We start from the raw sequence: 26,451 nt of genomic DNA, 5'->3' as shown, positions 1-26,451 counted from the left end.
AGTTTTATTTTAAATTCCTTTTGTAATTATGCTCAATGTGAATTTGTCTTTTTCATAGAAGCCACACACTGAGTTGACATCTCCAATGAGGTGTCCACCACAAACCCAAGTTCTCTTTCTTGGTCACCACCAACCTGGATCCCAGCAGCATATATGTGAAGTTGCATATCTTAATGTGCATAACTTGTTTACATTGAAATGCATTTGCCATTTTATTGCTGATTCACCCAAACACATGAATGCATGTGTTATCCATGGGAAAACCTTAATCTTGATCAAGATTGCTGGGGGGAAGGCTTGGTGTGGCTCTTTGCTCAACTGTGGCACCCCGGCTGTGGAATGAGCTCCCCAGAGAGGTCCGCCTGGCGCCTACACTGTACTCCTTTAGTCGCCAGCTGAAGACCTTTTTATTCTCTCAGTATTTTAACACTTAATTTTAACTTAAATTTAAATTTTACTGTTCTAACTCTGTATTTTAATCTTATATCAATTTTTGCCGAGTGGTTTTATCCTGGTGGTGCTTTTTATACTGTATTTTGTATTTGTGTATTTAACCTGTTGGTTGTTTTATTATGGTTTTAATTTTTGTGAACCGCCCAGAGAGCTTCGGCTATTCGGCGGTATAAAAATGTAATAAATAAATAAAATAAATAAAAATAAATTCTCTTACAATAAACCATAATTTATCATTTTGTCCAAATGCAGCCACAGTATGCATACCTAACCACTACACGCAACTGATAAAAGTTGTCTGTGGCCAAGAAAACCTGCACAATGAAATTGTTAGTTTTTATTGTGCCACAAACTTTTGTTGCTGCTGCTGTAAGACACCTACCCGGGCTTCACAGTGAGGCTCCAGTCGAATTCAATAATAATAATAATAATAATAATAATAATAATAATAATAATAAATAAATAAATTTGTTACCTGCCTCTCCCTCTGGATTGAGGCGGGGTACAACACAAATGCAAACACCATTAAATACATATAATTGATTAAAACAATAATTTTTTACTGTAGAAAGCAGGCTCAACAAGCATAGACAAAAGCTTAGTATTACGGTATTAATTTATCGCCAGCGGGGCCTACCCACTCTGGTTAATCAGAACGTGTCCATACCAGCTTCTTTGTGCATTGTCTATCTACAGTAGCTCAATATTATCTTCTCTCACTGGCAGCAGCTCAGGCAGAAATCTTTCACATCACCTCCTATCTAATCCTTCGAATTGGAGATGCCAGGGACTGAACCTAGGATCTTATGTATGGAAAGCATGTGCCTTAGCACTGGGCTAAGTCCCTCCCTCTGATTGGATCTTGCAATCAAGTTTGAATTGCATAGTAATGCGATACACCTAACACTATCTCTTGAATATCCTTGGCCTTTCGGCTCTGCTCTGTAAACACTTTCTGCTATGTGTGTAGGGTAGTATCCAACTGTGCCATTCCATTAGCACAAATAATGTTGTGCTTGTGGAAACTGGGGCCTGCACTATGCGCAAGAGGAGAATCCAACTAAAATTACATTTACACAAGCATGATTGTGCAACTGGTTGTGCATTATGTGCAACCAGTTGCACATTTGGCTGCACATTCTGTTTGTGCAACTCATTGTGCAACTTGCTGCACAACTGCTTGCACAAGAAAAATGGGCAACTGCTTACGTAATGGAAAGATTCGGGGGAGCTCTACTGGTGCTATTTGAGCTTGCCGAATGACACCAGGGATAATGCCATCCACCAATTCAGAAAAAAAAACCCTACTTCATGCAGCTGTTAAAACCACTAGTGCTCATGCCACAATATATTTACTAGGCTTTAAGGTACCACAAGACTCTCTTTCAGAATCAACCCCAAATCCCTACCTACAGCACGCACATGTGCTGGTTTGAAGGACAGACTGAAGCCTTGAGAGAAGTCTGTAAAAAAATTACTGGTTTGTAGATAAACCTAACGTATGGGCCCTTGTATTAGCAGAATGCCAGAAGAACATTCCAAAAGAGACAAAGGGTGGGGCAATCCATCCCATTAAACGTGGTCTCATGGAATTCTTATTTCATGCTTTCTCTTTAATTATTATGACCCAACATTTTTACTACTTAAAGTATTTCAAACTCTCTGACATTTTACCATGCTTTCATCAGCAGGTTGTTTTGTATGTGCTTATTGTTTACTTTTTATTTTCATTTTTATAAACCATCGTGAAATCATTAATAAAAAGCTGGGTTTTTTTTTTTTTTTTTAAAAAGATAAATAAAACAAATAAAACTGACTTTCAAAACAAGAAGATGCTATGTTCTTGCTTTTCTCTTCAAAGACAATGGCCACAGCTAGACCTAAGGTTTATCCTGGGATCATCCAGGGTTCGCCCCTGCCCGAGCACTGAATCTCCTGTGTGTCACCTAGATGAACAGGTTTGACCCCTGGATGATCCAGGGATAAACCTTAAGACTAGCTATGGCCATAGTGTAGATTCCACTTAGCTCTATGCTCTATCACTAGGAACCATTCATTAATCATCCCTAAATAGTTCATAAATGAAGAACTATTCCTTAAAATAACAGATATATAAGAAACTCTTTTATCAGGTATTCAAATTCTTCTAGTTCTCTCTTCAAAAATCATGAACTGGTAACTACAAAGAATGATGCTTGTGTATACACATGTTCTTCTTTGGTCTAATACATTTTTTTAAACTTGGTTGTCTATGGGGGAAAACCTCCCTCTGGAAGTGCTAGAAAATGTGTGATTACATGTAGCATTGTGCTGAAAAACTTGATCTGCGGCCATTCTTCTTATCAAACTATAACACCTCAATAGAGACTTAAAAAAAAAAAAGCCACACCAGAAAGAGAGTGGAAATTGATTCAGTGCTACTGGTTTTGTCTGACAGTGTTTTCACAGCTGGCAACCTACTATGTCTGCTTGTAAAGACATTTAGGGATTCTATAGTTTTCTTTAAAGCAAATGCTATCTCTTTATCTTTCTGATCATGTGAAAAATGAATAGTTCTGATATTATGACTGTGATAAGAAGATTGCTAAATGATTTTTCTCATTTTTTATCAAAAGGGTTGATGAAAGAAATTAAAACTGACATTGATATGTTACATTCTCAAGGTTTCTTGATAAGGGATTACTTTGGAGAGGGGTCAACAAACATATCTATTGCAGATAGATCCTTGTTTTATATAGGAAGACTGTTTAGATTATTTTTTCCCTCCTCCAACTCCTTGCTAGTGTAAAGGCAAACATCGTGAGGCTGATTTGTATTTTGTCATTTAATCCCATTAATTTTGTTCCTGATTCTGTTCTATCTCAATAATTCATTAAAGCACTCACCTAATCTGACTTTTAGTTACTTAGATCTTTCTAATGTAAATGGTATTTACTCAAATATGTCAGGCTTAACAGCGACATTACGGTATGACACATGCCAGATTTTATGCACAGACCTCGTTAATCATCTCCTTCCTTTCCATGCAGTGCATGTGAGTATATTTGAAGAGCACTGCAAAACCTTAAAAGCTAGAAGCCAAACAGTAAACTAACAAACACAGACCTTTGTTACTGTGGCAAAAGTGAATATTGTAATGGGCACAGAGGAGGTAAATTCATACTTTTAAAACTAACTGGACAGCAACTGGATACCCACGATCAGAACAAAGTCAAAACAACAATACTAAGACATGTCATTTGGTTCCAAGGCTTCATTCAGTGACAGGAAAAAGCTAATATAGCATGGGGGCTGGCTAAGGATGAGAGCGAGGTGGTGGATAGTCCCTACTTCAAATCTGGACCTGGCCATAAATCAGCAGGTAGCAAGTCACTATCTGTAAATCTTATGAGCTAATATGCCATATAGGAAGAACACTGGCCTTATAATATTCTTGTAAGAATTAAGAACTTTGAATATACTGAAGCATTTTATTATTATTGTAAAAATACATTGGTTATGATCTAAATAAAGTTGGTTACACTGAAGTTGTATCGCAATCAATAGGATTGAATTTGGTTGAAAGCATTGATTTCAGCAAAATTATGGCCTTTTAGTAGGAGCATGTTTGAGTTTATGACTCCATCTGCTGACTAGGGTCAGAGACAGAAGACTTCAGGGTACCAGATACACAGTCTGCCTTCCATGCTAGAGTTTGGCCTGTTGCTATCTCTGCTGCTGGAATACTGAAAGTGATTCCAAAATACCCTTTCTGGGATCAAAGACTGGTTGGTGAGACTTGATACCTTCACAGCATTCAGCAATCAACTGTACATGACCCAGATAAATTTTGCTACTCGGCAGTCTAAAAGTACAATAAACAAACAAATAAACTGGGATTGTCAGAATCAGGGGCAACAGTTGCCATACAATACTAGCAATAGAGTGTTTTCAGATGGCAGGGAGGACGTTCAATCACATTTCACTACCATCACTTTGCCTCCTGCTTCTCCCACAATAGGAATGATCAGCTTCCTCATTCTTCACACAGGGAAGAAAGAATAAGCAAGTAGTGACCATGTGGCCCATTCAGTTTTTGTAGTGCAGCTTGCCTTGCACACAGCAGGAAGTGGTGCCAATTATCATCAGAGCCAACAATAAATGGGTTTTCCGGGTGTTCTTCAACAGAAGAAGTGGGAGATGCACAGGAAGATTGCTGTGTCATCAAAATGACCTGTGAATATCCGTGAGTGGACAGTCATAAGCGTGCGATAAAATGCTTGTCAACTTGACAGTCTTTTAGCATTCAAAAAAGCAATAAAGACTGATCTATTCCGGCAGGCCTATCCAGTGAAATTTTAGATGTTTTTAGGATGTTTTAATCAAGTATGCTATGTTTTTAATCCGTTTTTAATGTTTTATATTCACTGTTGTTTCCTGCCTCGATCCAAGTGGAGAGGTGGGTAAGAAATATATTATTATTATTATTATTATTATTATTATTATTATTATTATTATTATTATTATTCTCGTCTAAAGATGCTTATAGTGCTACTGTCCAAGGATTATCCCATAGATCACCAAGTGGAGAAATACACTCACTCACTAATAACAAAAAGCATTCTTTGAGTGCTTACCCACATGTAGCTGAAACACAACCACCCATACACAAGAGGGAGATATCAGCAGGCTTGAAAGAATCTCAAGGTTTGTGGAAGTAGAAATCAACTGTAGAAGAAAAGAACTAGGGGGGAAATCCACCACACACACACCCCGCGCCGAAAGAGGACAGTGCATGCTTAGTGCCCATGGGATGCTTACTGGAAGCTTGGAGAGGGGGAAGACAGCCAGGGAGAGGGGGAGGGGAGGGGCTGGAAAAATGAACAGGAGCATCCAGCTTATAAAAGATGTAATATGAATGACCTATAACTGACATTTCAGATAGCTTTGATCTCTCTATTTTCCCCCCACTGATTTTCTACCTGTCCATTACTATGGCTTACAACTTAATCAAACTTTCTTACAGGATGAATATAGTTATACTTAAGATGAATACACTTATTAGGAAAAGTACAGCAGCTGTCACAAGTATGTCCTCATAAGAAGTAAGCCTTCTCTCATATATGTGGAGGTAGCATTATATTGTCACTACTTAAATCCACCGCGGTCTTTATTACTTAATAAACAACTGGGTGGGCAGATAAGGACTTATTTACATTAATTTATGATACTCTCCTTGCCTGTTTAATGTTGCTGTTTAAATGAGAATGCATCGGAGGACTGAATGGCTGTAATGCTGAATTATGTAATACTGGAACTTTTGAAAGAAAAGCCTTTACACAAGATTTTGTTGCCATAAACAAAGTTACTTTAAGTGTTGAAACTTCATTCTAAACCTACTGTTTATAGCCTTCGCCTCTTTATTACTATTAAGCAAGTTATACGTGAAACTCTCTTATCAAGACAATCCTGTCTCCCCTTGAAATTTATTTTTCATCTTTGACTTCCTATCATTGTAATGAATCTAAAGGTGTGTTCTAAAAAAAAGAAAAAAATCACAGCTATACAATACGAACAACCCTCAATTTCAAGAACATTTCAAGATCCACTGAATTCAGTTCAACATTTTCACTAAATAAGGTACCTACACTAACAAAGGTATGTGAAAGAGAGACGTTTCTTTTCTGATCAGATTGCTTATAAATTAAACTGCAGAAGTGTTTGCAGAGTTTTTCCTGGAAAGAGAAAATAATGATTAAAAAAAGTGGTTGGTATAAGAGAAGTATCAATAACTTATACTTTGTTTTTAATTCTGACACAAACAACTATATTTCTGATCATATTTTGGATTTCAGTTCGGCTTCCCTAAAGTCTCTCCTTGATCATTTTCTTTAATCCTTAAATGGAATATACATTTTTCTAAAGTCAGTTAGCACCATAAGTCTGAGCTGTATATTTTTGTGTTTAGCATGATGCACCGAGGAAACTGTGCATCATGCTAAACACAACTGTACTGTCATGCTAAACACAACTGTACTGTCTCCAGCCTCTCAAAGTGATGAAATGTATACTATAAATTCCTATGTTCAGGGACCTGACTTGTTTATGTTCCTGCACACATGGAAGATGCTGTATAAATATATATACAATAAAATTACATTACTGGATTATTTTAAATTTATGTTCACATTCAAGTTAGAAGATAGGTACACATAGGAGGTATTGAAAGAGATTCCTTGATATCCTTCCTTCTGCAACAAAGGCCTTAGCTAGACCTAAGGTTTATCCCAGGATCATCCCGGGGTCGTCCCTGCCTGCTCCTGGGATCTCCTGTGTGTCATTTACATGAACAGGGATGAACCCGGAACGATCCCGGAATAAACCTTAGGTCTAGTTAAGGCCTAAATGCAAGAAGAATGGGCTTCATCCACTGTTATGTGAGTGGACTTCTATTCATCCAACAAGACTTCTCCTCTCCTTCATCCCCCATATACGTAAGCCCCATGCTGCTCCAGAAGGGCCCACAACCATTCAAAACAGATTGGGAGGTATATGTTTGGCTAGCAAATGCCACTGCAATGGCGGACAGACACTCTTGGAGGCAGCCCAATGCAGCTAAGATAATTAGTTATAGCTTCTTTATATGGAGCCAGATTTCAGGGAATGTATAGCCTATCCATATGAATGAATCAAATAGACAAGTTATACTTCAAATGAGACATGAGATGGCAGATAGTGCATATGGATGGAAAGTTAAGAGTTAAAGATTCTGTTCTGGGCTCTTGCAGTTTCTATATTAATAACTTTAGATGTGTTGCATGATAGCTGTTTGGTGACTCAAGGTTCCCCCAGCCATAAAAGTATCTCATGAAGGTATCTTGTCTGGGATAATAGCTCATATGCTTATTGCTATGCATTGCACTGTCTCTTCAGGGTCCTTTTAGAGAAGGCTAATACAAGAAGCCATTTCAATCTCACCAAAATACATTTAAATTGAACAAAAGAGTGAATGGGAACAGCACTTTACACACAAAATTTAACAAAACAAAGAGCGCTTGATTAGGATATAACACCACAGTGACATACTTGAAATTCACTAGCTATTATTAAACTTGCATATTAGCTAATGCTGTCAACCATATACCAATCTAAGCATCTCCCATTGAGGCCATGGCTAGACCAGGCCTATATCCCGGGATTGTCCCAGGATCATCCCTGTGTCCCCACATGACACACAAGGGATCCTGGGAGCAGGGAGGGATGATCTCTACCCTTTAATCCCGCTTTTTCCACGGTCTTGGGATGATCTCGAGACCACAGAAAGTGTGGGTAGGCATCGCAGTTTGTCCCGGCTCCTCGCAAGTAACACCATTTTCCAACGAGCGCTCTTGTGCTCCTTCTCCTTTAATAACAACAACAAAATGGTGGCCGTGATGTCGCGCACCACGTGTAAACCAGAGCAACGATCTCACAATCATAAAATCACGAGATTGTCACCCTCTGACCCCCTGGTCTAGCCATGGCCTGAGACTAAAAACTGGTTCACATGTCACACTAAGCTACAGTGGGTTGTCATCATGGAGGCTTAGCGTAACATCCAAACCCAGTGCAGCTGTTCCATTGTTTTTCACAAACAAGCCACCCTGAGAACCTATCTCTTATTGTAGAGTTATTAAGAGTGGCTTCTTTTCTGCGTGTTTTGTTGTGATGTCTGAACCCAGCAGAATCTCTTCAGCAAGGGTTGTTTAAAACAGCGAGACAGCCGCCTGGCAAGAGTGTTGAAAACCCTGCCAGCCGCTCCTTGGGACCTTGCTCATGCTGCTACCATTCACCGTCCTCCTATACTGTCAATGTCTGTCCCTTCACAGGTACTGCACTGACACTTGGCAAATACCCTATTGCATTGGCAGGTCTTTAAAAATACTGTTTTGTTCCTTAAAATTGTGCAAATGGATTTTCTTTTTTTAATTTTAAAAACTTTTTAAACTTTTATTTAGTGCAGCGCAAGTGCGCACATTCACAGGTCTGCAGCAAAGCATATGTTTCCTACTTTATATGCATGCTTCATTGACAGTTAAATTGACAAAGCAGAAATAAACTCCACATACTCCCACAATAATCACACCCCCAGCAAAAGCTCCCATCTTGTCCAGCCTCTTGTTTCAGACTTCACAGCTGTTATTACAACATGTTTTGACTAGGGAATTTGACAAGTGGCATTACTAGATGTGCAGAAGGTATATCAATATGCTCGGGTACTGTAGTAGCTGCTGACATGCTGATACAATGTAAGAATGCAAATTGTGATCCTGAACTTGGGCAGAAGTGAAGGAAAAAATATTGATCCCATTTGTAAAAATCTAAAGTACCGGGGGGGGGGGGGAACCTAACCCATTTGCGTAATTTTGAAAGCCCAGGGGGAGTGGAAGTGTTGCCAACATTAAAATTGCTCAGAAAATGGATAGTGATCTGAGAGAATAGGAATGACTTTCCCCTTTGTAGGGAATAGAACACTCTGGGATCTTGTGCTCTGCGACTTGTAGATTTCGCAGCTATGTAACAATTGGCATAGGGTGGAAGCTCTCAGCCATCAGGAATATGAGGATCCAGGAGGGGCTGTGCTGCAAAGACAACTGGGATATCTGCCAGGAGTGGGCGGGAGAACTGAAGGGGAAAGAAGCCACACCAAGTCACCACGTGCCTCATCATCTGTCGGGAGAACCATGGCTTGTTCAGCAAACAGCCAGTCTGGTGGCTTAATCTCAGGGTGGTTTAGCATGATGTGCAAACTTGCCTTCTGTGTCTTATCCAAATGTTTTCCTCTACGGCTGGAGCTTGTCAAAGATTTCTTGAGGAAAGTACATAAGAGCATAAGAAGAGCCATGCTGGATCAGACCAAGGGTCCACCTAGTCCAGCACTCTGTTCACACAGTGGCCAACCAGCCGTCGGCCAGGGACCCATAACAAGGACATGGTGGAACAGCACCTCCCACCCATCTTCCCCAGCAACTGGTGTATATCTTACAGCCTATGATACTGGAGGTAGCACATAGCCATCAGGATGAGTAGCCATTGATAGCCTACTCCTCCAGGAATTTATCCAACCCCTTTTTAAAGCCACACAAACTGGTAGCCATCACTACATCTTGCTGTAGCAAATGCCATAGTTTATATGCTGTGTTAAACCAGGCTGGGGAAGACCGGAATGGACAATACTGGAGTAGATATACAAATAGTCTGACCTGGTAAGAATGTTCTTCTGTTGCAATGCTGCCAAGTTTTGGGGAATTTTCTCTCTCATTTTCAGAGTGGCAATGTATTTTTTTAAGCAGGGTAAGCACACGCAGGCATGGAGAACCAATTTTAATTATTTATATCCAGAAGTGGTGCAACAAAAGAAGGTCATTAGTCACTCACCAAAGCTGTATAATAGGGACCATTCCTTCAAAGAGATTGCTCATAATAGGAGAAACTCTGAGAAAAGCATGCCCACATATGTGCCACATCCAAATAACATCTCCATTTCATGGCGTGGACCAGGGGTTGGTTCTAAGTATCAGAGAGATCCATCCCCTATGCTTGCTATTTATGTTGGGGCATTAAAGCCAACTATATGATCCAAGCAAGAGATCAAACAATTCATTAAACTTGGGAGCTGGATGTTGGCCCAAGAAAAACAAGGGGAAAACCAATTTACCCTGCCCAAAGCCCAGTGACACTTTTGGCAAATCTCCTGATGAAATGGGTTGGGTTCATATTCCCTCTTCTGTATTTTATCATGAAATATTGCTGGGTGGCAGAAAAAATAGTAGCTCAGGAGTTTAGTAAATTTATTTTGTCTTATGTCATTCTCTGTTATCTGGATTGGGACCTCCATAAAGTACAAAGAGAATATAAGCTGCACACCAGTACACAGTTCAATTTTGTTGTTTTTACCTATTAAATGGCTTTGACATGTTGAATCAGCAATTGTGCCTTCTTCATTCTCTTGGAAGTTTTCTGTTACCACTTCGACCTGTATTGTACAGAAAAGGTAATTAAAACTGTTTTCAAATATCTCTTTTAAATAGTACAGACCAGAAGCCATATGATTTCAGAGTAAATCTGTTTCACTTTGCTACCTGTAATATCATCCTTAGCTACCCAGCTTACTACAACCTCCAAGTCACACAGAATGAGAATTGAGACTACACCTCATCCTGTTATGAATGACTTCTAAATTGGTTCTAAATGCCTTAATAAAAGCAATGCTATGCAACTGTCAAGAAAAATTAAGTCTTCAGGAGGTATAATTCCTCATGAGGAAACAGTTTTTGCTATGATTTATTTTAATAAGAATAAAGAAATGCTCTTAGGTCTCATGACCCTGCATTTATCTCTTTTCCTGAATATCATGCCTCATTCATTTTATACTAAAGAACACAGGAAGCAAATTTAATGTGTGACAAGGTTTTTCTTCATTCGGGATCACAGTCACTTAATGCTGGTATCTTTTCCACCTCTGTCAAAACACAATGTCTTATTGCTTTCTGCTGAGGTGGAGCTGATTCTGAATAGGGGGGGGGGAGGTGTTACGCTCTTTCCACACCCCACTCAACCTCCCTGCCCCTTTTATTCACTCAGACCCACAGGCTACCAGCAGTATTTTAAGTATTTAAAAAAACATTAGCGCAGAGGAAAAAACCCACACACCTGGCATAGAAGGTCTAGTTTAGTCTCAAATCCCCATTTTGGGAAACTGAAACTGGGGACATAATTTCACTACTCTTGTGTTTGCTCATAGATTGGTATAGAGCTGGATAGCTATTTTGCTGCTTTACCTGCTATTTGTCAACCAGTTGCAGAAGGATACACGGAACACACAGAGGCTGAGTTCGGACGACACTTTAGGCAATGGGGGGAGGGAATAGGCAACTCACCGTGTGTTATGTTGCTGGTACTCCCCATACAACATGTTGTCCCGCCCCACCCCCCGTCCCCATTGCGCAGCTGAAAGTCCTGTCGTCCTTCTAGGTGGCTGGTGCTCCTCCCTCAGTTCTCCCAGCCCTATACCATCATGCACTGCAACTTTTGCTGACCGCTTCTGCCGGAGAATTGTACAGCTAATGGAAATAATACACAGTACACACAGCGGAGCCCGCCACACAACATTTTAATAAACGGGTCTCTGGATATGCAACGGAGCAGCCCATTGTTTTTCTCCATGGATTAAATGGGGAAAAATAGCATATTGTGGGTTGTATGCCTGTTGTGTTCCCCAACGACATGATAAGCAACACAACAGAAAATTGACTCTTTACACACGCACACCCAATTGCTTATTGTGTCATCTGAACCCAGCCAGGTACTTCCTAGGCAGTAGGCTGGAAAGAAGTAACCAATGTGCCTATAGCATGTGACCTGGGTGAGCTCAAGGTCAAGCAGGAATGCCTCCAGCTGATTAGAGCCCCCCTTCACATGCCCATACATGGTTCCCATGGTTGTGATATGTATTTTTTTTAAAACAAACAAACAAACAAACCAAATGGGGAGACAAGCCATCACATCTTCCCTATTTATTTTGCAAAATATTTAACTATTAGATTCAAAATGCAGCTATCCATATGAGCAAATGAGCCAAGACTCCATACCCTTTCCAAGGTGGATGTGCCCCACATTTCTAAAAGAAAGTAGTTTGAAAAACATTATATACAAAAGCCAGGTAGCACTCCGACTTGTTATGGACTGTAGAAATCCCAGAGATAAGTGTTTAAAGCCTTTCATTAACACAATGAAAAAGAAAAGATGTAATTCTGTGGTGCATGAAAGATACACTTTTGAAAACCCTCCTCAAGGTGTTTTTAAGTTAAATAGCACATTGGATTTTTGCCACTGAGATGAAATTAAACACATACATTCACATCAGGTTTTGAAGTACAAGTGTTACTTACTGGTTTGACCCCCAACTCTAAATGCACTTTGCATTGTTACAGAAGATGGGGGTGGGGGAGAAATCAGCTCAGCTCAGGGCTTTTGAAAAGGTTTGTGCTGTTTTTCTTAAAACGCATTTATTGTTTCCTTCTTAGAGAAAAAGAATGCACCATGAGACATTCTACCACATGCTAGTGTTTTCAATCACAGCTATCTCTTTTTACTGAATTCTCTACAATCTGATTCAAAGCAAGGAGCCCGCAAAAGGGGGAAAAGGCATTAAAACCAGGAAATAGGATGCAGGGCCTATGCATTAAAAGAGATTAAGTTGTATCAGTTTAGAGGACAAGCTGAAATTCCCAACAATTGCCCCATCATCATCTTCATCTTTTTAAAACACAAATTATAGGCATTCATTTTCTTTCATTCCAAATGGCCTCGACATGCTAATGCTAATGATTTCATTCATTGGAGAAATTCAAGAATATTCTTATTTTAAAACTCCACAAAGATGTAGCATAGAATGTAATCCAATCTTCAAAAACAATGTTCTAATAACACTTTGATTTTCAGCTTAACAAAGTGCAGTTTGGAGAAAGAAAAGGTAATGCCTTTTCAGTGAGACTAATTTGTCCTTAGAACTTAAAGAGAAAAAATTAGCATTTCTTCATTATTTATGTATATGCAGAACAATCTTTGGACTTGCTCGATAAAATGAAGTGTGTTTCTTGAAGATATACTCAAAGTCCTAAATGGCTATTATTGTTACATTTGCAAAGACTTCACAAAATGAGACAAAAAGTCTGCAAATTACTGAGCCATTAGACAATAATAAGGAAGTTTAAAAAGAAATTGTAAAAGCAGCATGCTTTTAAAAAAAATACTTCTGTACAGTGAAGATATATCCTAAGCTGTCAGCACCATATTAAATGGGGCATAGTTAAATTGAGTGGCTGTGATAAGGGGCTCCGCTTCGTTATCAAAGTTCTAGATCAGTTGGATTGAATTTCCCTGCATATTGCACATTTCCAGACTTCCATTCTCTCTCATTCCTTTCAGTGACATTACAAGGGCAAAGTTAGATATGCTTATAATTTGTGGTTTATAATGCAGGGGACATCTACATTTTCAAAGAAAAGATGATACTATAGAAGCTACAGGCCACAAAAAAGGAAAGGAAGGGGGAAGAAAAAAAAAGTTTTCTAAAGCATACATATTCAGAATACGGTTTGGAGATGTTTTTAACAAATGACCTTGTGTATATAACAGAAGTGATTTTTCTACTTCTATGCAATTGTAAGTGTAGTAAAGGATTTATTTACATGAAAACATAATCCCCCACACACATTTGCCTGAAGTGGAAAGGAAGCCGTTGATACTTTTAACCTCAAGCACCCTAAACATCAATACTAAGCTAATAGATTTTTCAGTTCCCATTATGAAGGCCTTCTAATCTGTGGTTTACCTTTAGAATATATCCCTGAGAAATCTGTAATTCATATCTCAAGCTTTCTCATGCAAAACAGTAGCATGCATAGGATTCTAATGGTGTACCTTTTCCAGAGTGACAACAACAGAAAATGGCTCAGAAGTCAGAAACCACTAAGGAATTTGACATCAAAACTTTATGGGAGAGCATATTTTAAGGGAGGAATCCTACCAAGTGAATTCTAAAGACAGCTACTGTGAACATTATTAGGGGCTTAATACAGGATCTTCCAATTTAATAAAAGGGGGGGTCTAGAAGATCCTATACTATGGATTGTGACTATGATACTGCAAAGTATCAGTATTAACATTTTTCCTTTGCACCATTTCCCCTGTGAAAAGCCCTCCCCCAGCGCCTCTTTAACTCTTTAAATAAATGCAGATAAATAACAGCTGGGGATAATTTTCATTAGAAAAATGCTATAGGAAAAGAATCCACACCAGTGCCATGATCCTGATGCAAACTGTTTTCCTAGCTGCCTTTAATCCTTAAAAGAAAAAGAAAAACATGGGACAGCTTGTTCACATCACATCTATTTTGGCTTTAAGGGATGCATCACTCAAAGGTTCATTACAGCAAACATTTATGTCCCCAATCCTGATATGACTTAAGACTGCAATTCTGCAGTAGTTATGAAGCCATTGCTTATTTCATTAATATACTTGGTAACAACTGCTTTTCAAAACTAGTTTGACAACTGTTACCTTTTCTTCTGTCAACCCCAGACTGTGGAATGGTGTGCTGGAGATTTGGCAACTTAACAATCTTTCCAAGTGTAAGATAGCTATAAAGACTAGTCTCTTCTGGCAGGCCCACACAGATGAATTTTAAACCAAAGAATTTTAAGATTCCCTGATTGTTATTTTAATATTGTATTGGGTTTTAATTAGTTTTATGTATTTGATTTATATTGTATTAATGTTGTTCCCCACCTCGATCCAAAGGGAGAGGTGGGTAAGAAATAAATATATGATGTTGATAATGATGATGATGATGATGATGATGATGTGCATGATAGCTCAGAATGGAGAGAAATTAATACTGGGAAGTTTGGAATGCATATTTAAAGGCATAAATGGTTGAAGCAGATACTAGGGGCATCATCAGATGAGCATATTATCACTCACTCGCTGCTGCCCAGTTATGGATGTTCATGCTTCCTTTAGACGGTTTCCGCCTCCTGCTCCTTCCACTTGTTTTTCCATCACAAAATAGACCCCTTTAAACCTGACTTTTTAAAAAATAGGATGTGCTGCGATCCCCTGCTATGTGCAGGACAAGGGGTGAGATAGAAGTGGCCCTTGAATGAGTCACATTGTCTTTGTTACTTCCTCTTTCCTCTCCAAGAAGAAAGAGAACGTAATGAAGGACAAAAGCGGGGGCAGAGAAGCAACGGTAAGGAAACATGATTTCCCCTTGTGGGATGATACTCTAGAAGCCCATGAGAGATCAATGTCTCTGACAATCTCCTCCTTGTTACATCTGCTCAATTTAAATAATATAATGAAATTGATTTCAGTTATAATTGTATAGAAGTTGAAATCACTTTTGCTATTTAAATCTCAATTTGTCCTGTGTGAAAATGCAAACAGCCTCAAACTGATGAAATATGATTTTATCTACTTAACACATTTAAAGGATGTCTTTCTATCAGATCCGACCCAACCAAAGTTGCCACCTCAGGTGAGCCACCGTCTGCCGCCCCCATCCCCACCCCGCTTCTTCTCCCTGTGTCTTCCCCTGCCCCCTCCCTGCTGTTGTGTACTGGAGGCAGCGGTTTTCAGAGCACTTTCAGAGCACTCCAAATGCTCAACCTACATGAAGTCAGTGGCCCTTACAACAGCCGCCATGAATACTTCCATGCTGGTGAAACGGGGCAGGGGGGATGATGTTGACAAAGGGGGTTTAGGGAAGCTGGGACTCTCTGTCCCTGCCTACACCATCCGCTGCTGCTTCCTGGCTACAAGTGCCCATGCAAGAGTGAGGCACTCCATACATGCTCAGAGGCAGGAGGAAGATCAACTCTGCTCAGGCATCGTCTCCATGAGTCTCCTTCCTGCCCTTTTCCCTCTTCTTCCTCAGCAGGGGTGGGGCTGGGGGCCTTGGCCACATCCTTGGGGGAACCCCACCCTCTTCTGAAGTGGTGGCACCAGCAGATTCATAGTGTTTCTGCTTCGCTTCCTCCGCAGCGGCTCCCAGCTCCTGCCCCCCGCCCTTCTCCATTTGTGCTGTTGTGGGTACTCGTGACTTCCTGCTTCTTGCTCTTGTGAGGCAGTGGCTCCTCCTTCCTTCATTGGCTGGCTGGGAGACTTCACCACTAAAGCAATATTTTGACCCAGTCTCCCAGCCAGGTATCTTGCAGCTGGGCAGAAGGTGGGAGCAATTGTTCAGGGGGGGGGGGAGGAGAAGCCACTGCTGGGCATCTGCAGGATGTTGGCCAAATGGTCAAGCAAGCAGGCAGGCATCTAGGGCGGGAGGTGGTGGGAAGGACAGAGTGGCCAGCCAAGTGCGAGCGCTTTTCACCACTCTTCCCAGCCTGTGCCTCCTGTTGCACCAGCTTCCTGAGGCTTCATTGTAGGGCTGGTCCATGCTTTCCATAAGCTCAAAGTGGTAAAAACATTTTAAAAAGAAGACATAAAAGCCACATGAAAAATTACAGAAAAAAACAAAACAAAGAGCCATTACAAAGGAAAAGAAAAGACAAAAAGGAGGGAATTCCAGCTTGCCACATACACATACTGGCTACTAAACAGAATGGACAAAAAAACTGCCAGAAAATCTAAACAAACCTGACAGATTTTTCTAAAAGCAAGCAAGACGTCATACCCTCTCAATTTGGGAAGCAAATCCATGGTAAAGAGAGGGTAATGCCATAAAACCCTTAGGCATGGAACACCCTCGTTCACATCATGGGCTCCATCACACCTACTCCCCCCCCCCCCGGTTTGTCTCTGTGATTTCTAGCTCCATTTCTTTAGCACGTCAAGCTAATGGTCCCTTTCACGTGTATTTGTGGTATCGCCACTGTACCGGCAAAATCTCCTTTCGCTTGTTTGTTCTCCCATTGCATTCCACCCCTCCCAACCCCTCCCCTTCTCTTCCCCCCTCCAGTTCATTTATTCTTGTTGTTGGACATTGTGATGGATGGGCACCTTCCCCCCTTGCTCTAGCATTGTTGTCTAGCATTTTACCAATTTAACGTTTCATCAGCTGGGTGCCATTGCTGTGGGGAATAAGAGTGGGGTTGGAGCAGTAAAAGTCCATTCTGAGTCAGCACAAGCCTGTTCATTCAACATGACATGCTGGAGGAAGAAAACCGCCTCGCCCCCCTCTTTCGCCAGCACGACCCCACAACAAAGGACATAGCACAAGGACAGCAATACATGGGGGCAGAAGGGCACTTTAATCCTGCATGGAGGAAATAAACCAGACTTTCCCCCCTCTAGGAAAACACAAAAAATGGAGGGGAAGAGGCAGGGTGACTGCAGGGCAGGCACGACGTCACATGAGTACCGCGTGCAAAATGTCAAATCAGGCATGACGAGATAAAACGCTGGTGTGATGGAGCCCCATGAAGGATTATGAAGCAAGGCTTAGCTCACAAAGACAACTTGTATAGTGACTGATATAGGGAGAGGGGGCTTCTGGGGCACATGTCTCTAGAGTATGACATAACTGAAAAGATAAAAAACTAAGCACTTTGAATTGAGGTTGGAAGTAGGGATGGAGGAGTCCATTTCCAGGACACGTCAGTTTTGCTTTCATAAATTCATTCCATCCTTTTTCGATGACAGTCTGTGATTTGTTTTGAAACTGCACATGAAATGCGAATTATTTTTTTAAAAAAACACTCCCACAGAACATGCATTTTAACACATTTTAACCTAAAATACAGATTTTAGATTAATATACAATATACCTAAAAATAAAATATACCTAAAAATTTGTAAAATTTGGAGAGGTGCAAATACGAAAGGATAAGTATGTTTTGAAGTGCATATCAGGTTGCTTAAAATGTGGACCAAAAGAAAACCTCGAGCATCCCTACCTGGAAGCTAGTGCAGATTGCCATAAAACAGGCTGAATATATTCTCACCATACGATAGCTGTGAGTATTTGTATAATCGGATTCCCTAATCGGACCATCAGGAGTTGACATTAATATACCTTTCCCATTATGACAAGCATATTTCTATCATATTATATAGGCTTATGCCTTGCGCTGGGACAGCAACAGTAAGAAATAATGTCTTACTGCTTACCGGTCTCTCATTTGGCATTTCCATATCGGTCTTTGTTTTGCTGTTTTTCTTCTGGTTTCCTTGAGTTCCGATAGAGTTGCTTGGAAGAGAAGAGCCCTGGGAACTGCCCTTCGACACACTCCTGTAGGAAACATTATTTGATCCACTTTCTGTCTGCTGGGCTGCTTTCTTATCAACTCTGCAGGTAGAAAGTGATTCCTTTGATAAATTACATTGCCCTTCTTCAATCACTCTACTTCCCCCATTCCTTTAGTGTTTAACGTAACTTCCCTGTATCTTTCTCCCTGTAGACCTTTGAGTGATAAATGTTCCTAACTAGCCTTGATCAAATCTGTCACTTGCAATTTCAGGAACTATATTAATTTAATCTTTCAGATACAATGATTTATTTAAAATTTTATATGACCGTGGGGCAAATTGGAGAAGAACTGTATAATTATTGCTGAATGTCTTTGTGGACTAATAAATGTAACTAATTCTGGTTATTTGCCACATTTGTTTACTAACAACAATCAACAGTCAAATTTAGGAGACATTAAAAAACAAAACCAAGTACTGCTTAAAAAAAATCTATTGCATATTATATACCCACATTAAAAAAAATCTTTGATTTAAAATTTGCATCACCTTACTATTCTTTCATTTTAGAGACCACTGACCTGGTTAACAAAGAGCAGATGCATCTCACTGTAGCAATTATGTGGTTCACTTTTTCCTAGGCTATGCCATTCTAGTTGGCAGGTAGTAGAGAGGTTACACGTTTGAATGGACATTAATATTCTAAAAAGCTCCTTGCGTACAAAGCTATCATGCTAGGGGAAAAGCTAGCCATGACTTCTGCTACCTGCTCTCTGACCAGTTTTATATGGGAAGTTTCCTTCCTGCCTTCTGAAACAGTACAGCCTACCAAAAAGCTGCAGCCCACGTTACTGCACCCCACTGCTCAAAATCAGTATTGACCTGAAAATTTCTTCCACATTTTTTTCAACCAGTCTGATTCAATTTGATAGAAAACAAATTGCTTTCAAAAAGAAATTCAATCGAGAAGAAAATTTCAGAGAATTAAAAAAAATGAGCTTGAGTTTCTTTTGCTTACTTCACTTAGGAGGTGGCCAAGGAATGTGTCCTGTTTTCATTGAACAATCATCCCCCTGGCAGCCTGTTGCTTCCTCAGCTTCCTGCACTTCAATAAAACCTCAGGGGAAGACATCATGAGCTAATTCCTCCCACAGGTTTTTTTCAGAACAGGAAGTGCAGACAGCCTAGAAGGCTACAGAGCAATGGAAAGATGGGTAATAGAAAGAAAACATACACATGGCACCCTCAGCTGCCTCGCAGTGATTAGGTAGGCTCAAAAACATTACCAAATACATGAAGAACATCTTGAGAATGAGGCAGAACAATGCAATCTTCTTTAATGGGGGAAGGAAACTTTCAGGAAATTGGAGGCCAGCTTTTGGCTCAACACTAGCCCCACCTCTTCCCTAGATCTGGACACAACACTGTCACCCTCACACCTGCATTGTGTCGGATGCAAAATAGGGACCAGACTGCCAACACAGTAGATGCTATTGCCATTGTAGTGGCAACACACAAAAACACTTACAAAAAAAGAAAGAAGCTGTGCTGCAACCTCTGTCAATAGTAACACCTACTTGCAAGAAACTGTCAACAATTTCTCTTCCACATGGAGAAATTCAATGAAATTGTCCACCCAATTTCTCTGCCCATAAACAGGGTGGAGAATTTCAAGAGACTATTTGCGCACAGCTCTACTCAAAGTAAAACAAATAGAATTATTGTATTATTGCTGTCATTTCACCAGGTATTAAAAAAAAACCTTGAACATGATTTATTTATTTATTTAAAATATTTATGTCCCACTTTGGCAGCTCATATGAGCCACCAAACACCGCTTACAGCTGCAATTAATCAAACAGTTTAATTACTGTTTAATTGCAGATAAAATAATACAAAAAATGAAGCAAGAAACCAAAGGGCAAGAGACAAATCAGATAAACTATAGTCCCGCTGAAATAAATGTCTTTAGGCAGTAAAAAAAAATCCTTTCAAAGTGAGAGATCCATAACTTGGATGATACTTTGAAGAAGTCCCTTTCTACTGTGAGCAGCAGTCAACTCTCTCTGAGGCTGTTTCTATACCTGCCTTTCCCCCCCAGGATCGTCCTGGGATTATCCCTGTGCATCCAAATGGCACACAGGGGATCCAGGGAGCAGGCAGGGACCATCCCTCCATTTCCCTGGGATAATCCTTAGGTGTCGAAAGGGCCTGATAGTTGGTAAAATAAGCAGAAGGCTATCCTTCAAATATCCAGGTCCTAGGCCACATAGGGCATTAAAGGACTTGTATTCTTTGACTATAATCTTGAAAATATGAGATGCTTTTTAACGTCAACAGGAACTTATAAAGCAGCTTGTGATGTGGCATAGTAAAAACAGTGAGAAAAGATGATGTTTGGAAAGACAAAAGAATATGAACACAACCATATTGTACATCTGCAAAGACATGCTTGACTGTGGCATACTCAACTGTGTTATCTATGATTTTCATACAGAAGACACTAAAGATCAAACTACATGTTATGTTAATTATGCAGCATGAAGTTGACCCTTCCCTTTTTGTTATTCTAGCCCCAATTTGGATCAGGACAGCACAATGGGAGGAGGAAATTAAACCCTCCAGCCCCCTCCCCTTGACTGCACGCACAGGGCTTTAAAATAAAAAAGAAGTTTCCATTAGCGTAAATACAAGCACTTCTCCTCATACATTTTTAAGTTCTGCCCCGGGGGAGAGGCTTAACCCTAGTATGCTGTGGCCCTGATCTGAATTGGCACTTACACTAGAGTAAAAGAAAGGGAAAGGATCAACTACATGCTATGTAATTAACGTAATGTATAGTTTGAGTCCAAGACTGGCACCTGAATAGTAGAAACAGGTCATTTACACATCTATATCTGCACCTTCATATCCTAAAATTCTTACCTGTGTAACAGCTCTTTCATAAAGTTGTCTTTTCCTGAGTGTGTGGTGGCAGAGGTGTTCTTTTGTTCACACCTAATTTGGCCAAGGTTACTGTTTGTGGCCTTTGCTATTTTTTTCCCTTTCGGAACACTGTCTAAAATGCCACAATTCAGAGTTTTCTTATTTAGCTCATTTTCTGCTTCACAGTGCTGTTCAGTTTTCTTTTTGTCTTTTCTTTTTTCGGATTTGGCTTGCTTACTTCCAAAAGCTGAACCCTTTGCTTCTTTCTTTTCTATTTTTACTTTAGAAATATCAGTTTTTCTACCACTCAAGGCTGGGAGTTTACTCTTACGGAAACCAAACCAACTAGCAATAGAAGGTCCCCCGCTCTTTTGTTTAGTCTCAGTGGTAGGGGATTTGCTTTGCCCTTGTCCCTTCTGCATATTTTCCTGGATGCACAGCATGACCTTCTCTTCTATTGTCGGCTGCAAAACAGATAAAGCTGAGACCTTCTCTGAGGCTTCGGATGCCTTTAAGCAGGTTTCTTGCAATACTGTCTTGCTTCCTTCATATTTACGAGGGCATTGCATGCTGTCCAGATTTTTCTGAAGTGGCAGAATATGTTCTGATGAAATACTGGTTGATGACTCCAATGCCGTTTCTGCTTGTGTAACACTTTTTTTGCTTACAGGTTGACATTTGGAAATTTCGCTGCCTTTTTCATCTTGGACAGATCTACTTTGGACATCTTTCTGAGATGGTGATTTGTTGCCCTCATTTTTTGAAATGCTGTAAAATAAATCCTCCTTTGGAGACATATGGAATGGCCGTTTGCTTGGGCTACTAATGTGACTACTAGAACTACTCATACTTCCGCAAGAACCTTGTCTAGAATAGGAGATTTCTGGAACTTTTGTTGAGCTTGGAACCATGTCTGACACCATTGCTGATCCATTAACAGCTTTAATTTGTAATCCCTCCACAGTCGAATTTTGCCTGGTTAAAGAATTCCCTCTTTCAGATGTATTTGTTATAATTTGTGTCCGAACTTTTCCTAACCCTTCCGTGGAAGGTATAGGTGATTTTTCTCCTGTGTGAATACTGAAACTTTGACTCCGGGCCTTTGCTCCATTCATGCCAAGAGCTGGCTTCAAGTATGTCTTATTACTAGAAGAAGCAGATCTCTTAACTAATTTGTTCTCTAATCCATCTTGTTCAGAAGAAGCTGGATCTATACCAAGTTCCTTAGCAAAACTTTCCTTTATTCCATTTTCAGCACTCCTGAATCCAGTGTCTGCTACATCTATGGTGATTTGAGATAAAGATTCACCCTGCTTTTGTTTATTTGAATTCACACAGCATTTGGAAGCTGCATTCATACTGTCTTTTTCCTGCTTCCCTGGTATGGTAGAGCTCTTTTTAAGGAGCTGAGGAGATTTTATGAGTAATTTAAGTCCTACAGGCAGACGGGGTTTCAGTCCCTTGTCTGGAATGCTTCCAACCTCATTGCCCTGAGACATCAGTGATAATTGGGGGTGACTATTCTGAAGCAGAAGGGGTTCCCCAATCATTATTGCATGACAATCTGGCGATATGGGGAAGCTGTTTGAAAATGTAAGTTTCTGAGGTATTCCACTATCCTTAGACAGTGATCCATTTTGCACTGGATTTGTATCTTGTGGCATGCAAGCAGCAGATACTGAATGGTTTGAGGGTTTGGGAGACATTTTCTTTGTAGTAACACTGGGAGTGCCTTGGCACGTGCTGGGGATTTGTCCTGATATGCATTTGCTTTGTGTAAACATTTCTCCTTTCTCATGACAGTGATTTAATTCAAATTTAGGTGGTGCAGGAAGCTTGTTGATTTGCATTTCATGGGCAGTGATATTATGAAAAATGGGCATTGCAGTTCCTTTCTGTGGTGACAACTGAACTGCATTTTTTATCATCTCATTCGGAATACTCACCCCAGGCTTATTAGGTACATTTTGGGAATGTTCATAGCTTGGTCTTATCAACAGTGATGCTGATCTGCCCGGTGGAGGAGGGGGTGATGGGGATCTGGCTTCTGCAGGAGGCAAACCACAATGAACATCTCTAGTTGGTGGCTCTCCACAGTCAATGGATTCTTTGAGGTGCTGAGGCAATGAGGTTGATTCTGGGAGTTGATTCTGGGGCCAGGCTGTTCGGCCCAGAATTTTAGAATTTTGTGGAGAGTTTGCTAAGACCTTTGGGATATTCAAGTCTACTTTTGAATCAGAATTTTGAGTTGGACTTTGCACTTTTTTGAATCTTGGGCATTTTACAGATGGCAATGGAGATTTCTCTAGGGTTATAGGGCAATGTAAAGAGGGTATAGCGGAGTCTTCACTCACTATGGCTTTCGTTTTCTGCGGTGAAAACTTACCTCTGCTAGGAATTTTAGTCAATTTTTGTTTTTGATTGCTACCTGCCTGCATACAAGCTGGGGAGCTGGCCTTTGAAGAAATACTGCAAACTGGTTTCACTAGCCTTTGCCGCGGGGTATTCTGCAACATGGATCTTTCGAGGTGTACAGGACATTCGTTGCTGTTCATAGTAGGGACAACTGCATGTTCATCCCCTAGTTTGTTTTGTAGAGTCTTTCTCTCAGTTTCATTATCAGGCATTTGCAAAATACTGTAGTTTCTAGCATCTGTTGCTTTTTGCAAAATAGCGATTCCCTGAGGTAAACATTCAGTGTATTCCACATTGGGCCCAGGATAAGGGTGGTTGATTGAAATTTCATTTCTAGTTACTGTGACAATTCCAGTTTGATGTGAACTGAATTCAATAGGTTTGCCATCTTCAGCATCAAATATAACAGTAATGCATTCTTCTGAAGAAGTCTTCTTTATAACTTTTTGTTGCTTAATGAAATTACCTGCCTTTGGCCTAATGTCTGAGTGAGTGGAGACCTGATTTGCTTCTTTTTCACAAGGTACAAACTGGAAATGTTGCTTCTTTACATGCACATCAGGGTTTTCTGTGTGCTTGTCTACAAAGGGCACTAATGACAAATCTGATGGGCTTTTCTCATCACTGCTTTCTATATGTAATTCGTCCAGGATTTCATTGTCATCAGTATCTGAAAGGTGTAAATTAAGGTCTCTCCAGCTTATATTAGAAAGACTTTTATCTATTTGTAGGACAGGCAGCTTCACATTTGTGCATGATTTTGCCTCTGACTGAAATTCACTGACAAAACTAGTCAGTTTTTCAGGCCTTTCCTTTGAATTAAAATAAGAACCTCTTTCTGGTAAATGCTTTCTATCAGGTTCCCAACCAAACAGGCTGTCAGAAACGCTGTGAGTTAATTTATTACAGTAGTGCCTACAGTCTTTGCTTGGTACTTCATACAGCAATGCTAAAGATGAAGACTCATCATCAGCATCCTCATGCGAATCGGAATCATACACAAAGGTTTTCTGATGCTCAACACAAACCGCCCCTATTTCCTCTGGTGTGCAATGAGCCTGTTCTTTATGACGACTGCATTTAATTCCAGGGGAGTAGATGCCTTCATTAGAATCCATGCAATCTTTGTATCCCCATTTAGACATAACAGGAGGTGGTTCAAGTAATATTTTCCGCTTTTGTAGCTTCTTTAGCCCTTCCAGAATGTGGTTTTCTTTGATACGAGTTGGAGGTAGATCATCAGCGGGACTAGAAAGGTTGCTGGGGAGCGAAGAACCAATGTTTATTCTTTTATCCCAGCTTGCTGACGACTGGTTTTAAAGAGAGAGGGAGAGATAAATTCAATTATTACTACAGAATTAATACACATTAGTAAGGAAAAAAGAACAATGCTGGCTTATCGACAAAAATGTACACATTTCTGAAACACCACCATATATAGATCACCTTTTTCCATCTCTACGTTTCTCAAATAATCTTAATATATAAGCATGTGTACATGCTTGTCAATGAAAGGAGTTAATGACAAATCTGAAGCGCTTTGCCCATCAATATTTCCCTATTTGTGATTTGTCTTCAAACCTGAGAAGAGTTATGTCCCGTTCTTAATAAGCAATTAAATGTTTGGGAGTCAGTCTAACTGCTCCACCAATTACTCAAAGGTGTGTTTCTGAGTATTATGTTGCTTCAGATCCTATAAAAATGTTTCACTCCTATAAATTTCCTTGAATTAAATCTGGAATGGAAAAATATTTATTCTAGTCCTAACTATGAATTTCTGTTCTTCAAAGGAAGGAAGACAGAAAGTTTGAGAAAGACTTCTCTTCCAGGGTGAGGAAGGCAGATTTAAATTCCATTTCTGTAGTAGGAGGGGCTTCTTCCTTCAGTTCCCAGATGTAACATTTGACCCCAAGGTTATTCAAAATATTAAGCAGCCAAAAGGAACAGAAAAGGGAAACAATGTCTAGGATAAACTGTGGCTGATCCTCAAACTTCAAATGTGTCAATGACAAATGTGTCAATGAAATAACAGCATGCACTGACCATTGGTTAATACAGAGAGGGTTAGATAAATGGATGACTACTGAGAATGAAGAAGAAAGTTGGGGACTGGCCTTAATATATACCACCCTCCTAAATTCACAGGCCAGAAAACATGGGTGATAAGCAGGTGAAGAGGGAGAAGCCAGCACTATGTCCTCCTTCCCGCAAGAAGAACAGAAATTCAAAGATGAGAAATTTTGTTTCTCCCCTTGAGGACAGAGGACAGTTAGCTTGAGAATGTGGAGAAGTAGTATATCTCTAGCTGGAAATTCAAGGCCCCAACCCCTCCAAAACACTGGCTACTCCTATGCTGGCTCCTCCCAAAATGCTGGCTCCTCCTATGTCTGCTGCAATCTTTGGAGAACATGTCATCCAAAGTCTGCCTTTGAAGAGGCCAGCCCCTCTCACTCTACCTAATTTACCTCACAGGATTGCTGTGACAATGAAAAGCATACCATGAATACTACCTTGAGTTCTTTGGAATAAGAGTGCAACACCTAGGTATTCATGTTGCATGTCATTGCATGAATAAGACAATGATGTAAATTATTTCTCACATAAACATATGCTTCCCTTATAAGAGCTGCTTTGTTGAGAACCTATTTTCTAAGATGGACCTGGAATAGAGCAGTAGCCAATGACAGTGGAACTGATGTCTGTCATAAGCATATCTGCTACAATGCCCATAGGGTAGGAAAGAGGAATCTTTGCCTTCCAGATGCTGATGGAGTATAGCTTGCTTATCATTGACCCTTGGATATGCTGGCTGGGGATGACGGGAGTTGCAGTCTGACAACATCTGGAGGGCCACAGGTTTCTCACTCCTGCCTTATGATTTTATTTTAGCACTTGGTGGGACTCCATGAGGTAAACTTAAGGCACCAGACTTTGTTCTCT

General features: G+C 40.2%; 1 protein-coding gene across 3 annotated transcripts in view; it reads right to left on the bottom strand.

The window, feature by feature from the left end:
* The window catches only part of NCKAP5 (NCK associated protein 5), a 640,533-nt gene that overhangs the window by 77,064 nt on the left and 537,018 nt on the right, over positions 1-26,451 (bottom strand). For all 3 annotated transcript variants that reach the window (XM_063116607.1, XM_063116609.1, XM_063116608.1), the window contains 3 exons: positions 21,097-24,821; positions 18,094-18,271; positions 10,369-10,447 (listed from right to left, as the gene is read on the bottom strand). In XM_063116607.1, coding sequence (XP_062972677.1) covers positions 10,369-10,447; positions 18,094-18,271; positions 21,097-24,821 — 3,982 coding nt within the window. The remainder of the gene's footprint in view (positions 1-10,368; positions 10,448-18,093; positions 18,272-21,096; positions 24,822-26,451) is intronic.

The sequence above is a fragment of the Elgaria multicarinata genome, chromosome 2 (genome assembly GCF_023053635.1).
Source record: "Elgaria multicarinata webbii isolate HBS135686 ecotype San Diego chromosome 2, rElgMul1.1.pri, whole genome shotgun sequence".
Taxonomy (NCBI): Eukaryota; Metazoa; Chordata; class Lepidosauria; order Squamata; family Anguidae; genus Elgaria; species Elgaria multicarinata.
Note: the sequence above shows the minus strand (reverse complement) of the source record. Positions and strands in the feature narration are given on the sequence as shown.